This window comes from Phoxinus phoxinus, assembly GCF_949152265.1.
Source record: "Phoxinus phoxinus genome assembly, chromosome: 23".
Lineage (NCBI taxonomy): Eukaryota > Metazoa > Chordata > Actinopteri > Cypriniformes > Leuciscidae > Phoxinus > Phoxinus phoxinus.
In genome coordinates, this window is record NC_136898.1 from 13,293,897 (window position 1) to 13,309,867 (window position 15,971).

General features: G+C 38.4%; 2 protein-coding genes across 3 annotated transcripts in view; both read left to right on the forward strand.

Annotated features, from left to right (window-relative positions):
• The first annotated feature begins 533 nt into the window (after positions 1-533).
• Positions 534-9,672, forward strand: fhdc3 (FH2 domain containing 3). 2 transcript variants are annotated; one of them, XM_079598682.1, is made up of 12 exons: positions 534-688; positions 1,602-2,106; positions 4,373-4,434; positions 4,685-4,784; positions 5,161-5,246; positions 5,403-5,503; positions 5,891-5,961; positions 6,143-6,250; positions 6,352-6,422; positions 6,503-6,620; positions 6,768-6,932; positions 7,940-9,672. In XM_079598682.1, the coding sequence occupies exons 2-12, from the start codon at positions 1,660-1,662 to the stop codon at positions 9,329-9,331; spliced, it is 2,721 nt and encodes a 906-aa protein (XP_079454808.1). In that variant the 5' UTR covers positions 534-688; positions 1,602-1,659; the 3' UTR covers positions 9,332-9,672. The 2 variants fall into 2 exon arrangements, with proteins under 2 accessions (XP_079454808.1, XP_079454809.1); XM_079598683.1 differs by having other exon boundaries at positions 600-688; positions 6,397-6,422; positions 7,940-9,620.
• A 2,616-nt stretch (positions 9,673-12,288) lies between these two features.
• trim3b (tripartite motif containing 3b) overlaps positions 12,289-15,971 on the forward strand; it is a 28,596-nt gene continuing 24,913 nt past the window's right edge. Inside the window, exons 1-3 of the mRNA XM_079599513.1 lie at positions 12,289-12,434; positions 12,603-12,654; positions 13,173-13,236. The gene's annotated coding sequence lies outside the window, so the exon portion shown is untranslated. The remainder of the gene's footprint in view (positions 12,435-12,602; positions 12,655-13,172; positions 13,237-15,971) is intronic.

Here is a 15,971-nt window from a genome sequence, read left to right on the forward strand (position 1 = left end):
TTGCTTTGTTGCTTTGACCCTGTTTTACTCCTAAATTGAACAAACATCCAAAAGAAGAATAGGGGTCATGCCATGCTAAATTAATGCTGACCACTAGAGGGTAATGTTGAATACTTCAGATGTTTTAGGGCCAGGGCTCCAGTAACGTAATTAAAACTTTCAATCAATGGATGATAAATAAAAATCGATTGTTAACCTTTACACAACTAAAACATCGACTGAATAGATAACCAACGAGCTAAAAAATAAAAACTAACGTTACATCTGTTTCTGAAGAGGAATAACTTAATGTTTATTGGTTATGTAGTAACAGATTTTAGACTGACTGGAATCAAAATGACTTACCTTTAAGCGTCTTAGTTATACGACCATTACATTTCAGACTCGTTCAGACCCAGCGTGCTGGGTTGTTATAATAACAATAATGAAAATTATCAACCAGTGTGTGTAGTTTCCTTTCTTCTTTAACTGTGTACAATTTTCATCTTTATTTCTGAAAAAGTCTTTTTAAGAAGCAAAGGTGAGTGTTGCTCAGGTGAGGGGAGGATACTCGTGCGTGAGGGGCGTGGCTACTCTCATCCATTAAAGTGCTCGTGCTAGTAGTTGATGGCGTTTGACCTGGGGAGTGTCTGATGACTTTCTCCAGCAATCGACGTCGGTTCATTAAGCTTTCATCAGCTTTCAACTGGTAATCTCTAATTTTCTGTCACTTACTCTAAATGTTGCTTTTCTCCTGGTTTTCTGATCATCTGTGATGTTGGACTGACTTTAAAGTATTCCGTTTTTTTGGGAATTACACATTTCAGATGTATTAATGTCAGTATATTTTCACTATAATTTTGGACCATTGCAGAGTTGCATGTTCTCAAACGGCAGAACTCGAACACTGTAGTGATCTCTATAAACGTAGGCTATTTGATTGCTCGGTCTTTTTTGTAAACAGTGGAATTGTTGTGCGTTAAAGAAGTCACGTATAAAGTTTTTTTTTTTGCTAGTGTAATTATATATAAAAAAAAGCTTTTAATAAAGATGTGGATATATATAAACATATTGTTTGTATGTGTAAATTGTCATAATAACCCAATGTGCAGGCTATATGATGCACTCAAAAGCGTTTCTCATACATCTGAAAAGTAGATTAAGCAGCCAGTAGAGTTTAAAAGTAGAGACCAAAGTATGTGTGATATGCAAATTGACCTTATGCCTGATAACGTTAATCAAATTGTTTGTTTAACTCCCTGTTAAAGTTCCTGGGCAAATTGGTCTTGTAAAGTATTATCTGACTTTGTGGTTTGCTCACATGGCTTTTTCAAATAAGCAACTTGCTCTTCCGAAGTGTTATCATTGAAAATTCATATGTTTGCTATTTTTAATTCGGGACATATGGTTGCATCCACTGTATCCAACAAACAAGCTAATGGTCCACCATCTTGTCCTAAATTGTGGTTTTACTTATGTTATTGACCGTAGAAATCTTGGAAGTTAATTTTCAGAAGTTAATTTCTTGCTTCTGTAGATATTCTGGACTAGTTTAGCACATCATTTGCCTCTCATTGTTTTGTATTTTTATTTATTTATATATTTTTTTATATTTCTCTCAGATCCCTCCAGCCAGTGAACTCGATTTGTGGCCATTGGACGTCCACTCCCTGTCCTCCAATGGATGGAGCTCCAGTTGTAACCATGACACCTCTATCTCCTCTTTCTCCTGATCTGTCCAGGTGCTTTCAAAATGCGACCTCACCCTTCAGACATACCACCCTGCCCCTTTCTCTGGGCCCTCCACCTCCCCCTCCTCCCCCTCCACCACCACCACTTCCTCCTCCACCGCCCCCACCTCCTTCACATTTGGGGGACCCCTTCACCCGGACTGTCCAACAGCGCTCAAAAATGCGCAACTTCAACTGGGACGCCATCCCCAGGCACAGCGTGTTAGGCAAGCGCAACGTGTGGACAGCCCAACGCAACCTTGAGAACTTTGAACTGGACACTAAGCGCATGGAGGAACTTTTCAGCCACAATGAGCACCATGGTTTGGTCCGTAAGGGTGGGACGGTCAGAAAAAGTGTGTGGGGCCTTTCGCAAATCACTACAGAATCAGAGAATGTAAGTGCCATTTCTTAAAAGTGGATTTAACCTGTTAACGGTCACCTCCTTTTTGAGCATACAGTATGTGAAAGTGCACTAGCTGAACTTAAATGGTTGTTATTCATGAATGCTTTAAAATCTCTTTTTAAAGAAGACTCAGAATTTTTTGTTATGTGGGTTGAAAGTCTCTTTACATCCTGATAGCAATCACTAAGTTAAGTGGTCAAAATGTATTTATATGTATAGGCTATATATTGTCTGTGGAAGGCGAATGACCATAAAATGTTCGTCCAATCATTGCATACGGTCCGAATTCGATTTCGAAGATGCTCTGAAGGGATGGTGGGATCTTATGCTTTCAAAGCTCACTCGCTATTGCATTTAGTCATTTAGCAGACGCTTTTATCCAAAGCGACTTACAACTGAGGACTTTTGCTATTGCTAGTCTCTCCGAAAATTGCCTACCCTACCTTTAAATGCCAAAGTGTAACTTTAGCACTTCAAAAAAATTAGAGTAAAAAAAAAACGTTATAGAAGTTTAAGTTTACTGTTAAGCAAATATGCTGCACTAAACATTTTTTCTTTTATACAAAAAAAAAATATTACTTAACAATTTGGATTCATAAGCAAGTTGTGTTCTAAATTTTGTCTCAAAACAGTGGCCAAATATGGAAACCTTGATGCTCAGTCCTTTCCGATTATATATTTTGCTAGTATTAGAAAAAATATGATTTATAAAATAGTGCAGCAAATTTGTAGCCTGGGAAAACCCAGACCACTCTCAGTTGTAACTGAGTTAGGGTCTGGCAAAGCTCCATAGACAATTCATTTCCACAGGGGCGTCACCAACGGACGTCGCTCAAATGGCTCTGGGCGCAATTGGATAGATCTAAAACCAATCAGAGCGACGGAGAAACATCTGAGACTCTCAGCAATTCTCTGTTTGTTTTTCAGGAAGATGTAGCAATGGCTTCTGACGACTTTTGCCGTTTTTGTAAATGACAATTTTAAATCGCTTGAAACAGACGCGATAGCTGATTCGAACGAGTGATGTTCCACGGCGGCATCCATCTCTGTAATGTACAAAATCTGCGTACCCGTCGCTGCTCTGTCGTCATCATGTAAAGCCCGCCCCAACGTTTCTGATTGGTGCCGCGATTTCGACGGATTGGAAATGGGTTTCAATGGGCTCTTTGCCAGACCCACTTGAAGAGCAAATCTAAATTTGCCGGAAGTGATCTGGGTTTTCCCAGGCTAGCAAATTTGTACAATTTGAAACATTTTGAAACATGAGGCCGCCCACTAGGGGGAGGAGCTCGCTAAAAGGTGGCATTCAAAACGGTTAGCAAGCTTGTATAGCAAGCCGCTACCGGGACAGTTGTTAAGCTGAACTTTGTTGTAAAGCTGAGGATTTGTTATTAATAGCTAGTCGTATACCTACAGTACTTTCCAGTAAGGCCCTTTGGCTGGGACAGCACTGCAGGGTTGACCGACAGCTCAGATGTCATCTCTTGTGTATCAAGATTCAAAGTTTAGTAGCAAGTGGGTGAATTAAACATGACATGTAGTACTCCTAGTGGCCTCATTTGTGTCTCTCGCCTTTCAAAAGTGACTCCAGCACTTATGCTCTGATAAAGTTTCAGTATTGGATATACCGTACGGTCTTCTAAGACTCATTTAGGTGGAAGCACAAGCACAACAAGATTATTAGCTGTGCTTGTTTGTTTTCCAGTGCATTCTAGTTTAACCAACTTGTCCCCGAGGTCATTTCAGTAGCTCATACAACATACAGTACTTAACATTGAAGTATTAACTATGAGAACAGACCAAATAAAAAATAAAAAAGTCTAGATGACACGCTTCAAATGTCCTCCATTAAGACATTTATATCACATGCCGGGCTCATGGGTATTCGACCGGAGGTATTAAACATGAATAAACACAATCACATTTCTGATTCTGAAATTGAAATGAATCTCTCGTTATAGTGTTCTGAGTTGAGTACTCGTCTGCCCTATTGCACTATTGTTACACTTCTATTTCAGGAACATGTACTGTTTGTTAGGAAGTTATGTTGAGAAATGTTGAACTTTTCACAACAATGTAGGCGCATGTCTGTTTGATTCCACTTCCATCTTCTCTTATACAATGAATGGTGCATGTCCAGCATCATGCTTCCTAGGTTTTATTTTTAGTTGCTGTCACTGAATATAATATATGCTTCAGGGCCAGATTATGAGAAATTGACACCATGTATATATGTATTATTATTTTATTTTTTTAGGTATCAATTCTCAACTCTAAGAAAAGTATGAGTATTGGGATTTTGCTAAAACAGTTTAAAAGGTAAGGTATACAATTTAATTATTGTCTGTTTTCCTTAATTCCTAATAACGTTTTTGCATCTCTTGAGCGAATCTTGTACTATGAATGCATGGATGGCAAGGCAATCTAAACCTAGCGTCTAGAAGAACATTACTCTGAATTACATCCATTATAAGTAATATGTGTGAGTGGTTAATTGCTGAGACCTCACAAAATAACTCTTAGGTAGCCATTTAAAAACCTCTCATCTGTGGTTCGGTGTGTTTCTCAGGCCACCGAAGGACATTGTAGATGCTGTCAGGCACGGTAAACTGTGCTTTGCTTCTGGGAAACTGAAGGAACTCAACAAGCTGTTGCCTGATGACATGGAGGTAAACTGGCTTTCTCTATATGACTGCATTATGCTATACTATAGTTCTGTTTTTAAAGGATTAGTTCACCCAAAAATAAAAGTTCTGGCATCATGTACTCAAGTTGTTCTAAACCTGTATGAATTTCTTTCTTCTGTTGAACACAAAATAAGTTATTTTGAAGAATGTTGGTAACCAAACAGTTTCTGGTCCCAGTTGACTTAAATAGTATTTTCTTTAATACCATGGAATTCAACTGTTTGATACCAACATTCTTCAAAAGAAGAAAGAAACGCATACAGGTTTTGAACAACTTGACGGTGAGTGAATAATGACAGAACTTTGATTTTGAGGTAAACTGTCCCTTTAACATTGCTTATGTATTGACACGTTCCAGACAAAGAAGCTGATGTCATTCAATGGAGATTTATCTCAGTTAAATGATGCTGACCGTTTCATGGTGATGCTGGTTCAAGTACCAGGGTGAGTTTTTCTGTCATGGTTCAAAGCATGTGAAAGGCCAATTTCTGTGCTGTTTTTGGGGGAAATTCTGTGGGAACATATTTATACCTCAACCGCTAATTTAAATGGGCTTTACCTAAAAAGCTGATTATAATTGTGACTTTTATTTGTTTTCAGGTATAAAGTGAGATTAAACAGCCTGCTCCTCAGAGAGGAGTTTTTTCCCTTTATAGAGGAGATCAAGCACTCCATTGCTGTCATGACAACCGCTGCTAACGGTACTTCAAAAAAGACCACCAGTGAAAATGCTTAATTTTTTTCACTAGAAATTGTTATCAGCATATGAATTAAAGTGAAAATTGGTTTGTTTGTGTAAAACCTCATGATCAAGTTCTCTAGCACGATTTGAAAATGGTCCAGAGAGTATATTGTGCTTCAGTGGAAGCAAGAACATTTTACAGTCTGTACAAAGTTCAGCATTCTAATGCTGATTTAGTGCTCAAGAAACAATTATTTTTCTTTCTTCGTAGAACAGCATTTAGATTACATCAAATTATTAATGTCTTTACTGTTATTTTTCATCGGTTTTGCTAAATAAGTGTTGATTTCTTTCAAAAAAATTAATAAAAATTAATACTGACCCCAAACTTTTGTCTACCTATTAGAGTTGCTGGCATGTGATGACTTGCATTCAATCATCAGACTGGTGCTGAAGGCTGGCAACTACATGAATGCCGTGAGTGTCACATGGTCTGTTCCGGGCTGCGTTTCTCAAAAGCGTGACCATTGGTGGTAATGGTTCTACGATCAACTTAGACTTATGATGCTTTTGGGAAACGCAACTTTGTTTGTTATAAATACACTATTCCTGAGTGTGAACAGATGGGAGCAGATGAATAACTTTTGCTCTTGTTCAGGGTGGCTATGCTGGTAGTGCCATTGGCTTCAGGATGGCATCGTTGCTCAAACTGGTGGACACCAAAGCAAATAAACCTGGCATGAACCTTATGCACTATGTGTCCATGGTAAATTAAGTGATCACACGTTTTTACGACCGTAATTGGATGTTGATTCCTTGAATATGTTAAAAAATATATTTAAGAGTTTATAATTTTCTGTTAATCAGCAAGCCCAACAGACTGATGAAGCTTTGCTGCATTTCCCTGAACAGCTTAAACACATTGGCATTGCTGCAAGGTAGGTAGAATACATGTTCTGTAATGTATACTAGATGCATTTAGACGTAAAATGCCACTTTGTTCATAAATTCAATCTAGGATCCAAAAGCAGGAGGTGGAGATGGACTATCATAGGGAGTTGGAGAAAATGAGGGAAGCAAAGATGGAAGCTAGTAAACAGACTGATGTACTACATCAGATGGAAGCATTTCTTTGTGTAAGATATTTTGGTTTTCCATGTAACCTTCAAGAAAGTTTCTTCTATTGAAATTGCAGTGTAATGTCAGGTGACTTTTATAATTACCATAATAGGCAAAACAGCATGGTGTATCAGTATTCTGGGATATTGTCTGCTCTTGTACAGATGGCAGACATTCGGCTTGCGGACGTGGAGGCCTCCCTTCAGGAACTCGACAACATCAGTACCTCAGTGGCAGAGTACTTCTGTGAAGACCCAGCCGCATTTAAACTGGAGGAATGTTGCTCTATCTTTCATTCCTTCTGTGAGAGGTTTGAGAGAGCTACACAGGTACCATTTCATGTCTTATAATGCACAGAACCTTATTAGCAGGGTGGTGCCACATGTTGTTACACTCAAAAACACTTCAAATACTTATATTGTTTGTCCTGGTATCAGATATGAAAACTTAAAGGTGCATAGCGCAATATTCTGAGTTTTTGCAGAACTATGCCACCTCTGGCGGCAAGCGAAACTGCAGCCAGAGATGTGCACGCACTAGACAAAAGTTTTCTTTTTTTATCTTACGTGGAGTTTGCGTTGGTGTTTGAAATGAACTACAAGCAGGTCTCTTTCAATCCATCTTCTTCGGAGAATGCCGGCGAATACACAAACCTGCCAGACATAGCTATGTGAGCGTGCCGTGAACACGCATGACGTCACGCCCAGTCTAAAATTCCGGCCCGAATCCCTCTTATTTATTTTACTTTACAGGATTATAGAGACAATCTCAGTGATCAGAGCAGGGCTCATTCAGCCCATCAGGCAATTGTTTAAGCATGTATGGGTTAGAAAACAGGTATTTTTTAACATGAAAAGTTGCTTAATGCACCTTTAAGGTATTATTTGTTAACCTAGGATGAACTTTTTTCCCCCCTAATAATTTTTTTTTTTCTCAGTATGATTGAAGTGGCATCACAATTGTATCTTATTTTTTTATAAATAAAAAAAATCCTAATTATAGATATCTAAATCTGTCAAACCAAATATTTAAAAAAAAATGCACCAGTTATTTTATGCCAAGCCTCTATAGTGGAGGACCATGCTTTGATCACAGCTTCTTCTCGGTTTTTTATTATTATTAACACATAATGTTGAAATACGTTTATCACAAATGTTTATATTAGTTTTAAATGTAATTTATAAGTTTTAAAGCCTGGGATTGGGACAAGGGTAAAACAATAAAAATCAGTTTACAATAAGGCATTTAAAAGTAGCACAAATAAATAAAAAAAAAGTTGTCCATCAGTTCCCAATGTTGAACAAAAACCCACAGCCTCTTCTGTCCTGTGCTGCAGGAAAACCGTGAGCGAGAGGCAGCCGAAACTCGCAAGCAACGGCAGAGAGAACGAGAAATGCTGTCCAGAACGGCTAAGCGCCGATCCACCATCACATGTTCCAATCGGGATGTGAGAGGGGATGTCAGAGGGGATGTGAGAGCGGATGTGAGAGATGAAGCCTCTGCTTTAGAATCTGTCCTGACCAGCTTTCTCAGCCAACGTCCTTCTCGCAGAAGGCCCGGTGGGACCAAACCAGTCACAGACAGCCCCATCAAGAACAACCGCCCTCAGGTTGAGGAACGTCAGGGCGGAGGGGATCTGGACAGCCCTGTGGAAACCAACGAGCAGAAATTTGAGATCTCGAGAGTGCAAGAACCAGAATGCATCTGCCAGAAGGAGGAGGTTCCATCCTGCGCCGTTAATGATGTTCAGCGGGCACGCGCCGCATCCAAAAGAGGACAGTGCATTGTTGATGATCTGATTCCTGAAAGCAACGACCATAAGAAAGGTGGGTGTAGCAACACCTTGACCAAACAAGAGTTTGTGGCGACTGAAGACGGAGTGATGGATAAAGGAGAAGTGGAGGAGACTGGGGACATGGATAAAGAAGTGGAGGAGACTGGGGACATGGATAAAGAAGTGGAGGAGACTGGGGACATGGATAAAGGAGAAGTGGAGGAGATTGGGGACATGGATAAAGGAGAAGTGGAGGAGATTGGGGACATGGATAAAGGAGAAGTGGAGGAGACTGGGGACATGGATAAAGGGGAAGTTGAGGAGACCGGAGACATGGATAAAGGAGGAGGAAGAGATGAGAACAACGAGAAAATAGAGGAGGCAGACAAAATGCCTGAGCTCTCCGGGAAGATCTTCCACTTTCAAGATTGCGTCGGCCTGAATGGAACCATTACACCAGATCGTTCCCGAGGGCACGGCGTGTGCACCTCTACCCCTCGGCAGAGGAATATAAAAGAAGTGGATCTGGCCTTGCAGAACGGACTGGGAGGGCTAGGCTCTCCGTGGACCATCCTCAGCCCTCGTATATCTCCCTGTAACACGCCCCACCGCAGACACTCCTTCTCTGTCTCCAGGGTGGACATCCTTGATGATGGGGTGTGGGCGTTGCCTGACACACCTGTACGCGACAAGCCCTCTTTCTCTTATAAATCCGGTGTGGGCACATCTTCATTACCAGACTGTCCTTCAAAGAGAACTCCAGCACACGGGGTGTTTATAAGGTCTGCATCACTTCCTGATGAAAAAGAGCCGGCATCTAACTTCAGACTGGGACAGATCTTTCAGAGACGCAATGGACAGGAGCTTCCTCCAGATAAGAGACCCGAAAGCTCAGGACTTGTATCTTTCTTTCGACGTTTCGGGGAAAGAAACAGGGCAGGAACTGTTGGTTAAGAAGCCATGGCATGGCCTACAGAGTTTTATACTTTTAAGGATTTTACTCTGCCATAAAATATTTGATGAATGTAGACAATCGGGGACTTGTCTTGCAACATTTTTGAGTTTTATTAGTTGCAATATTTTATTAGTTTTTAGTTGAAGTCTTCAGCATTGTTATTTCTAACAAGCTGATTGTATCAGTTTACAAAACTGAATTTCAGGTACTGAAATGCATTTTATTTTTGTTATTTGTCTTTTAAAGTCTGTCTTATTTTTATGTAATAAAGTGTGGATTCCACCTTTTAAAGCCGTTGTTGCGTGTGCCTTCCACCTTCTACTAGTAATACAAAAGTGATGCCAAAAAGTTGGACACTATAAAGCCAGATTTAAAGTATCAAAGCATTCTTGATACAATGATGAGGCATATTGCAATAGTGTTTATTAAAGCAGTGGCTCTCGAACAGAGGGCCTCAGTGAACAAGATTATTTAATTAAAAAAAGAAAATTGTAAATTTGTAATTATTTATTTATTCAGAACAGCGCCATGACATGTATGAGAGCGAGGCTGTGAGTGTCAAGGATAGACTTAAAAAAATGTCAGTGGCATCCACTGTACATTTTCCACAGCTCATGTTTTCTGGAGGATTGTTTTTTGTTTTTGTCTACTGAAATTTTTGGGAAGGGTATTTTTTTTTTGCAGTGTTTTGTCAGCAGAACAGTTCAAAAACACATTAAATAACTGAACACAGCACCCCACTAAAGAGTATGCCTATCCCTCACAGCCTCCCTGTCATTCCCGTTTAAAATCAAAGAGATGGTGCTGCTGTGTCTATGGGGCCTTCTAGTCAAAAAGGTTGAAAACCGCACTGTGTTACAGTTTTTCTCGATTGCTTAAACACTATAACCAGGCTTTTGAACAAAAATTTCAAAACCATAATGCCATTTATCAAAAAGCACACCCATTTCACTAAACTATAAACACAAATACCTTCATTTCTCATTGCCTATACCATGTGGTCATTTAGAAAGCACTAGTATTCAGTATTGTTCACTCAAGTCAGCACAGCTTCAGCTCAGTTAGCACACAATTGCCCAGGTGAAAACACTATGAGTCAAAATTTAACACACATCAATCAGATCCTTCAATAGATAGATAAAAGGGCCCAAATCAGTTTATTGAGTTTTTGGAACAATAGATCCAGAAAGACATGAAGAAAAAAGTCAAGGAGGGATAGGAGGAGGAGGAAAGGTAAGGGCAAGAAGACAAGTAGTCTCGGATGAAATTCAAGCCACTTTAGTTGACCATGTCCTTGTCCATGGTATGACTGTGGGGAGGCTAGGCCGAATTTGAGACACTTCACCGTCGCCTCCATCATCAGAACCTTCAGGGAGGTGTGGTGGCAAACAAAATTATATCACTGAATAAGAGGCAAACATTTCCAATTGTCTTTGATGATGTTTATTTTCTAGCAAGAAAACGGCAGCAGTCGTACAGTCACACAGAGTGGCTACAGAGTGTGACAGTGAAGGGAGAGCATCCTTCCTCCTTTATAGACTTGACTCCCAGAATGTTATCTTTCTAGGCCAATGATGGTTTTTCAACCATACGTGGAACATTCTTAGACTTGTTCATCATATTTTATCCTTTAGTGGAGGCCCTCCTGTCACGACCAACACTCTTTACCATTCCAATACAATTCCATATTTGAATAAGGTTTGTGTGTGCTCTATTACTGTCATATGATGGTCACACACATATCTTACGTAAGTAAATATAAAAAATAAAAAAATAGAGAGAGTAAAAAAAAAAAAAAAAGTACTTTTACAAGAGTACATGAATTAATAAAAATATGCCAATGTATCCATTGGTTGTGTCTTTTGTGTTCATCGTGTGAAAAGATTTGTTAGGGGGGGAACCACAAGCAACATAACTTACCAGTTTTGGAATTGTTGTTTTGAATTTATTATACCAGTGTGTAGGACTATGTTGTAGTGTGTGTGATTTTGATGGCTTGTGTGTGCAGTCTGAGGACAAAGTTTGTTTTTTCAGCAAGAGTGAATGGTTTTGAGTGTAGAGCTTCATTTTGACCTGAAAATAGGATGTTTGGGGAATTGGGTGAGACGTTATGGATTTGTGTTTACTGTTTTGACAATACGAAGCATAGTTTCAAGAAATGTGTTTAAGCAATTGAGAAAAACTGTAATGTAGCCTAATGTAACACAAATGTTGTTTTCGGGCAAAATACTTCACAAAAAGAGGTTTGTTTAAAGGCTAAAAGAATAGCTAGACAGTTCAAAATGACTGCAAAATGTATCTGGACTGCTCTATTATTAATGATGGAGAAAGCAAAAAAGAAGTTTCCACTGAGCATGAAGGACTATATGGCAGCCCTGGATAGAATGGTGTTGATGTCACTATTCAGTCATGTATTTGTATTTTTTGTGTGTATGTGCTTCTCTTCTACATTATTTCAGCTGTCTGAATTTAATACATTCTCTCTCCTTATCTGCTCTTGTTCAACAATATATATACATGGAAATAAGGAGAATTCGCCATGTTGTCTAATGGTGTATGTTTACAGTGTGATCTCACTTGGCTGGTGTCTCAGTGAAATAATACTCCCTGCGAAAAAAAACTGCAGAGCACAGAGTCTTCTTTCATAGTCCTCAGCTCTCTCACAACAAAGGCTGATTTTGTCCATGAAACAATCTAGAACTTCTACAAAATTATCTTGATGTAGCATATAGGCTAAACAGGCTATACAAAGTAATTAATCCTTTTTTGTTTTGTTCAACAATAGTCTCCCACCATTTAGACCACTCAATTAAATGCTTTCTATGCTATCTGTTTTTGTCATACAATAATACTCATAAAGTAGCTATCTTACATGTGGAACATGTTACATGAGTGATGATTTGTGTGCGTGTGTGTGTGAGAGAGAGAGAGAGGGAGAGGGAGGGGGGATCAGAAAAAAAGAAAAAAGCGAGAAAGAAATTCGAGCTTTGAAGGAAAGGACAGGATCACTTTGTTGGGGACTAAGAATTCTCTCTTTGACAAAACACACATCTGCAGACTAAAATACTGCCAACCTGGGATAGGCTATGCTTGTCACCTAAAGTAAGTAGCCTACATTATTTATTTAACAAACATTTGATATTAGAAATGGAAAGAAGTGCCTCGTGCATGTCTACTACAACTGGAAACATTTCAGCCACATTTAAAATATATTATTTGAGATTATTTGTTATATTAGCAAATTAAGATTCTACTCAATTTGTGTGTCAGCCCCGAGATGATAGTAAAACCTGAAGTCATTACTTGTAAGGACCAGCCAATGGTGAGTAAAATTATTCAAATACATTTAAAATAGCTTAAATATATGGATATTGTGACGGAAACCATTAGGCTAGCCTACATCATTTGTGTTTACGTTTGTAATTAAATGTTGCTCAGTTGGGCTTTTCCCACACCTAGTTATTCATTGTGGTATCAAAAGTGGCCAGGAGATGTCGCTATATTTTAATAAACGATGTGACTGTTCTGTGCGTGGGAAATAGCGATAATTTATTATGTCTATATCACGGTAACATTAAACTAGCATTACTTTAGAAATTCGGTGAGGGTTTTTTTTTGTGAGAACTTTTTTTTAACTAACATAAAATGTTAAATAATAAACAGCTTGATCTCTGAGGTTGGCAATTTAAACATTTTCTGAACTTAACTCCTTTCCCTGACTTGCTTCTTGCATGCGTTATTTTGTGTTAACGGAAACTGCTAGTAGACTTGTACTCACTTTCAAAACCTAGTGATTTATTAACTATTTATTCTTGTCATATTATGTTTTGTCCTTTACAGATCACACATAGAAAGATGCCTCACTCTAATTCAGCTTGATCACTGAAAGCAACAGCATGTTGAGGTAAGTGTTCCTAAGTCCATTATGATGGTTTGTGTTGGGAAATGAATCCTCAAGTGCATAAAATGTTGCACTTTGGTATTAAAATCTGTCATTGTGATCGTCACAATTTGCTTTTCTCAATAACTCTTCTGTTGGGGCTCAGCATAAATGTTCCAATAGACATGGGAGGAAGCTGAGTAAGGTTGCAACTGATAGCAGGACAATGCTGGGCATTCACAGAGTCATTTCCGTGAAGCCATTCACTGGTATTACGTCAATCTTGACTCATGAGTAAGACTGAATATCACCTGTATTTGACCTCACACATTACTAAAAACAGAGACTTACAATACCATTCAATGTTAAAGGTGCAGTCTGTAAGAATGACAACTAGTGGTCAAAATAGGTACTGCAATCCTATTTAAAATATTCGAGATCGTTGTTTCTCCCGCCACCTGCTCCTCAGACTGGACAGTGCTCACGCAGGTTGCCAGTTTGAGCACACGCAACAGGAACGAGCGCAATGGACAATGAAAATCGGCAAATTGGCACTGTGCAGTATCACAGACCAAAACAATAACAAACATTCCAGCCTGGAAACGCACATTTCAAAGTAAAATAACTGGCTGTAGAAGTGTTTTTCAGAGAATCGAGTATGTGAACTTAGCATGTTTCCTCAATATATGCAAACATATTATGGTATTTTTTATGCTTTAGTTGAGTGAAAAAGTGACATACAGCACCTTTAAGCATCAGAATGAAGTAGAGATATTGAGAAACGCGTGCTTTGCAATTACTTGCTTCATTACACCAGATTTATCCTCTACATGCACATGCAGCTGAGTAAGTAAAGTATAGCAGGACCATTATAGGTGAACTTTGTTCCTTAGTTGATTAAGAAAGACTGAGCTTTAAAATGGTTTTAATCCCTGTGGTTCATGCATTCATTAGTGCAGACAGTGGCAGCTGAGAGTTAAACCTTTTTAACTCTATGCATATTAAAGTTCTCTCATACCAGGCACTTATTAAGTAATTAAGCTCTGCTATTCCCTGTTTGCATAGGCTAAGATATTTAATTACATCCTGATAAATGCTGATGCATATCATTTGCTGTGTTTTAATGTTGTCTTCAAAATCTCAGACATCAGACATGCAAAGCAGTTGGTTATCTAAGCTTTATATATATTAAGTAATATATATGACTGATTGGGTCCCCCCGGGAAGTTTGACGTCCCCTGCTTGAGAGCCACTACTTTAGATGAGATGTTGACATGAAGAAAAGGGAAAGAGGGAAAAGGTTTAACCTGGAAAGAATATGTTTTTGGTGCACAAATATTAGAAATATATAAATATTTGTTTGTGACATTAATGGTTGTTAATCATGTCCCAGGGATTGATTTCAAGTGTTTTTTTTGTTTGTTTGTTAGTTTTTTGTTATAAACCTGTATTGAAAACGTTTTATCATGTCTTCATCTTTTATTTACTCTACTTTCAAATTATGTTTATTTATAGATTGTATTGTTTTACGTAGCCTACTGGACCTCATTTTAGATTAACTTGCAATCTTAAACTAAACTCCATCATAAAAATATAATATCATTTTAAACTGATATATTGAAATAATTACAAACAGTTGTAATATTTATTCTGTGAAAATTATGAATATACATTTTTACACAAATTACAACCCTTGTGTAGTCCCTTGGTTTTGCTGCAACAATTTTGTTACTAATAACGTTTTTTTTAATAGTTAGTAGTATACTGTGAAATATAAGGCAGATGAAAATAAAGAAAAATCAAGCTAATCATCACCTATCAAATATATATCTGAGTATGCAAGAATGCAAAAAACTGAAAATATTAATTATTTTTGAGTATTTCGGATAAGTACGAAAAAATATATAAACATACACAGTCCTATATATATATAGCCTGTTCTCACCCAAATGCGTCTCTATAGCACGCAGTGTGTTTATCGTGCAATTTATACGCGAAAATGAGTTTTTACGTGGATATGATACGCAGTTTTGCGCGTGCATATGATACGCACTTAATTTCGTGATATACACACGCACCCCACACCACTAATCCTACCCAAGCGTATAATACACACGCACCCTACCCCACCCTAAACCCAACCATGTGCTATCCATGCGTATACTATGCACGTAAAAACTCATTTTCGCGTATATTACACGATAAACACACTGCGTGCTATATAGACGCATTTGGTGAGATCGGGTTGTAATATATATATATATATATATTTCATAGGTGATGATTAGCATGATTTTTCTTTATTTTCATTGGTCTTATATTTCAGAGTATGCTATGCTAACTATTGAAAAAACTTTATTAGTGACAAAATTGTATGTATATAAAAGTATGTATGTACAGAAAAAGGTAATGTCAGGGCCAAAAGCACCTATGATGCAAAGCAATGCCCCACTCAATAGTAGAAAAAAATCTGTGCATATCTACAGTACATATCATTATGCAAGTGCTGTGTTGTCCGGAGTGTTTTTTTTTGTTTGTTTTTTATGTTTTTTTTTGTGCTCTTTGGAGAGTCTATTTACAAAACCACTACACGGGAATCTGCAGCATCACATGTTATGGCATCACCACCCTCAGGCTTCCTGAAGAGGTCTGCCTTCCTACCACTAATAAAGCACACAAACACACACTGTCACACACACTGTGCTGAGTGCTGGCTTTGTGTTACAGTCACATGCAATTTACACTCTCTGGGTCCTGCA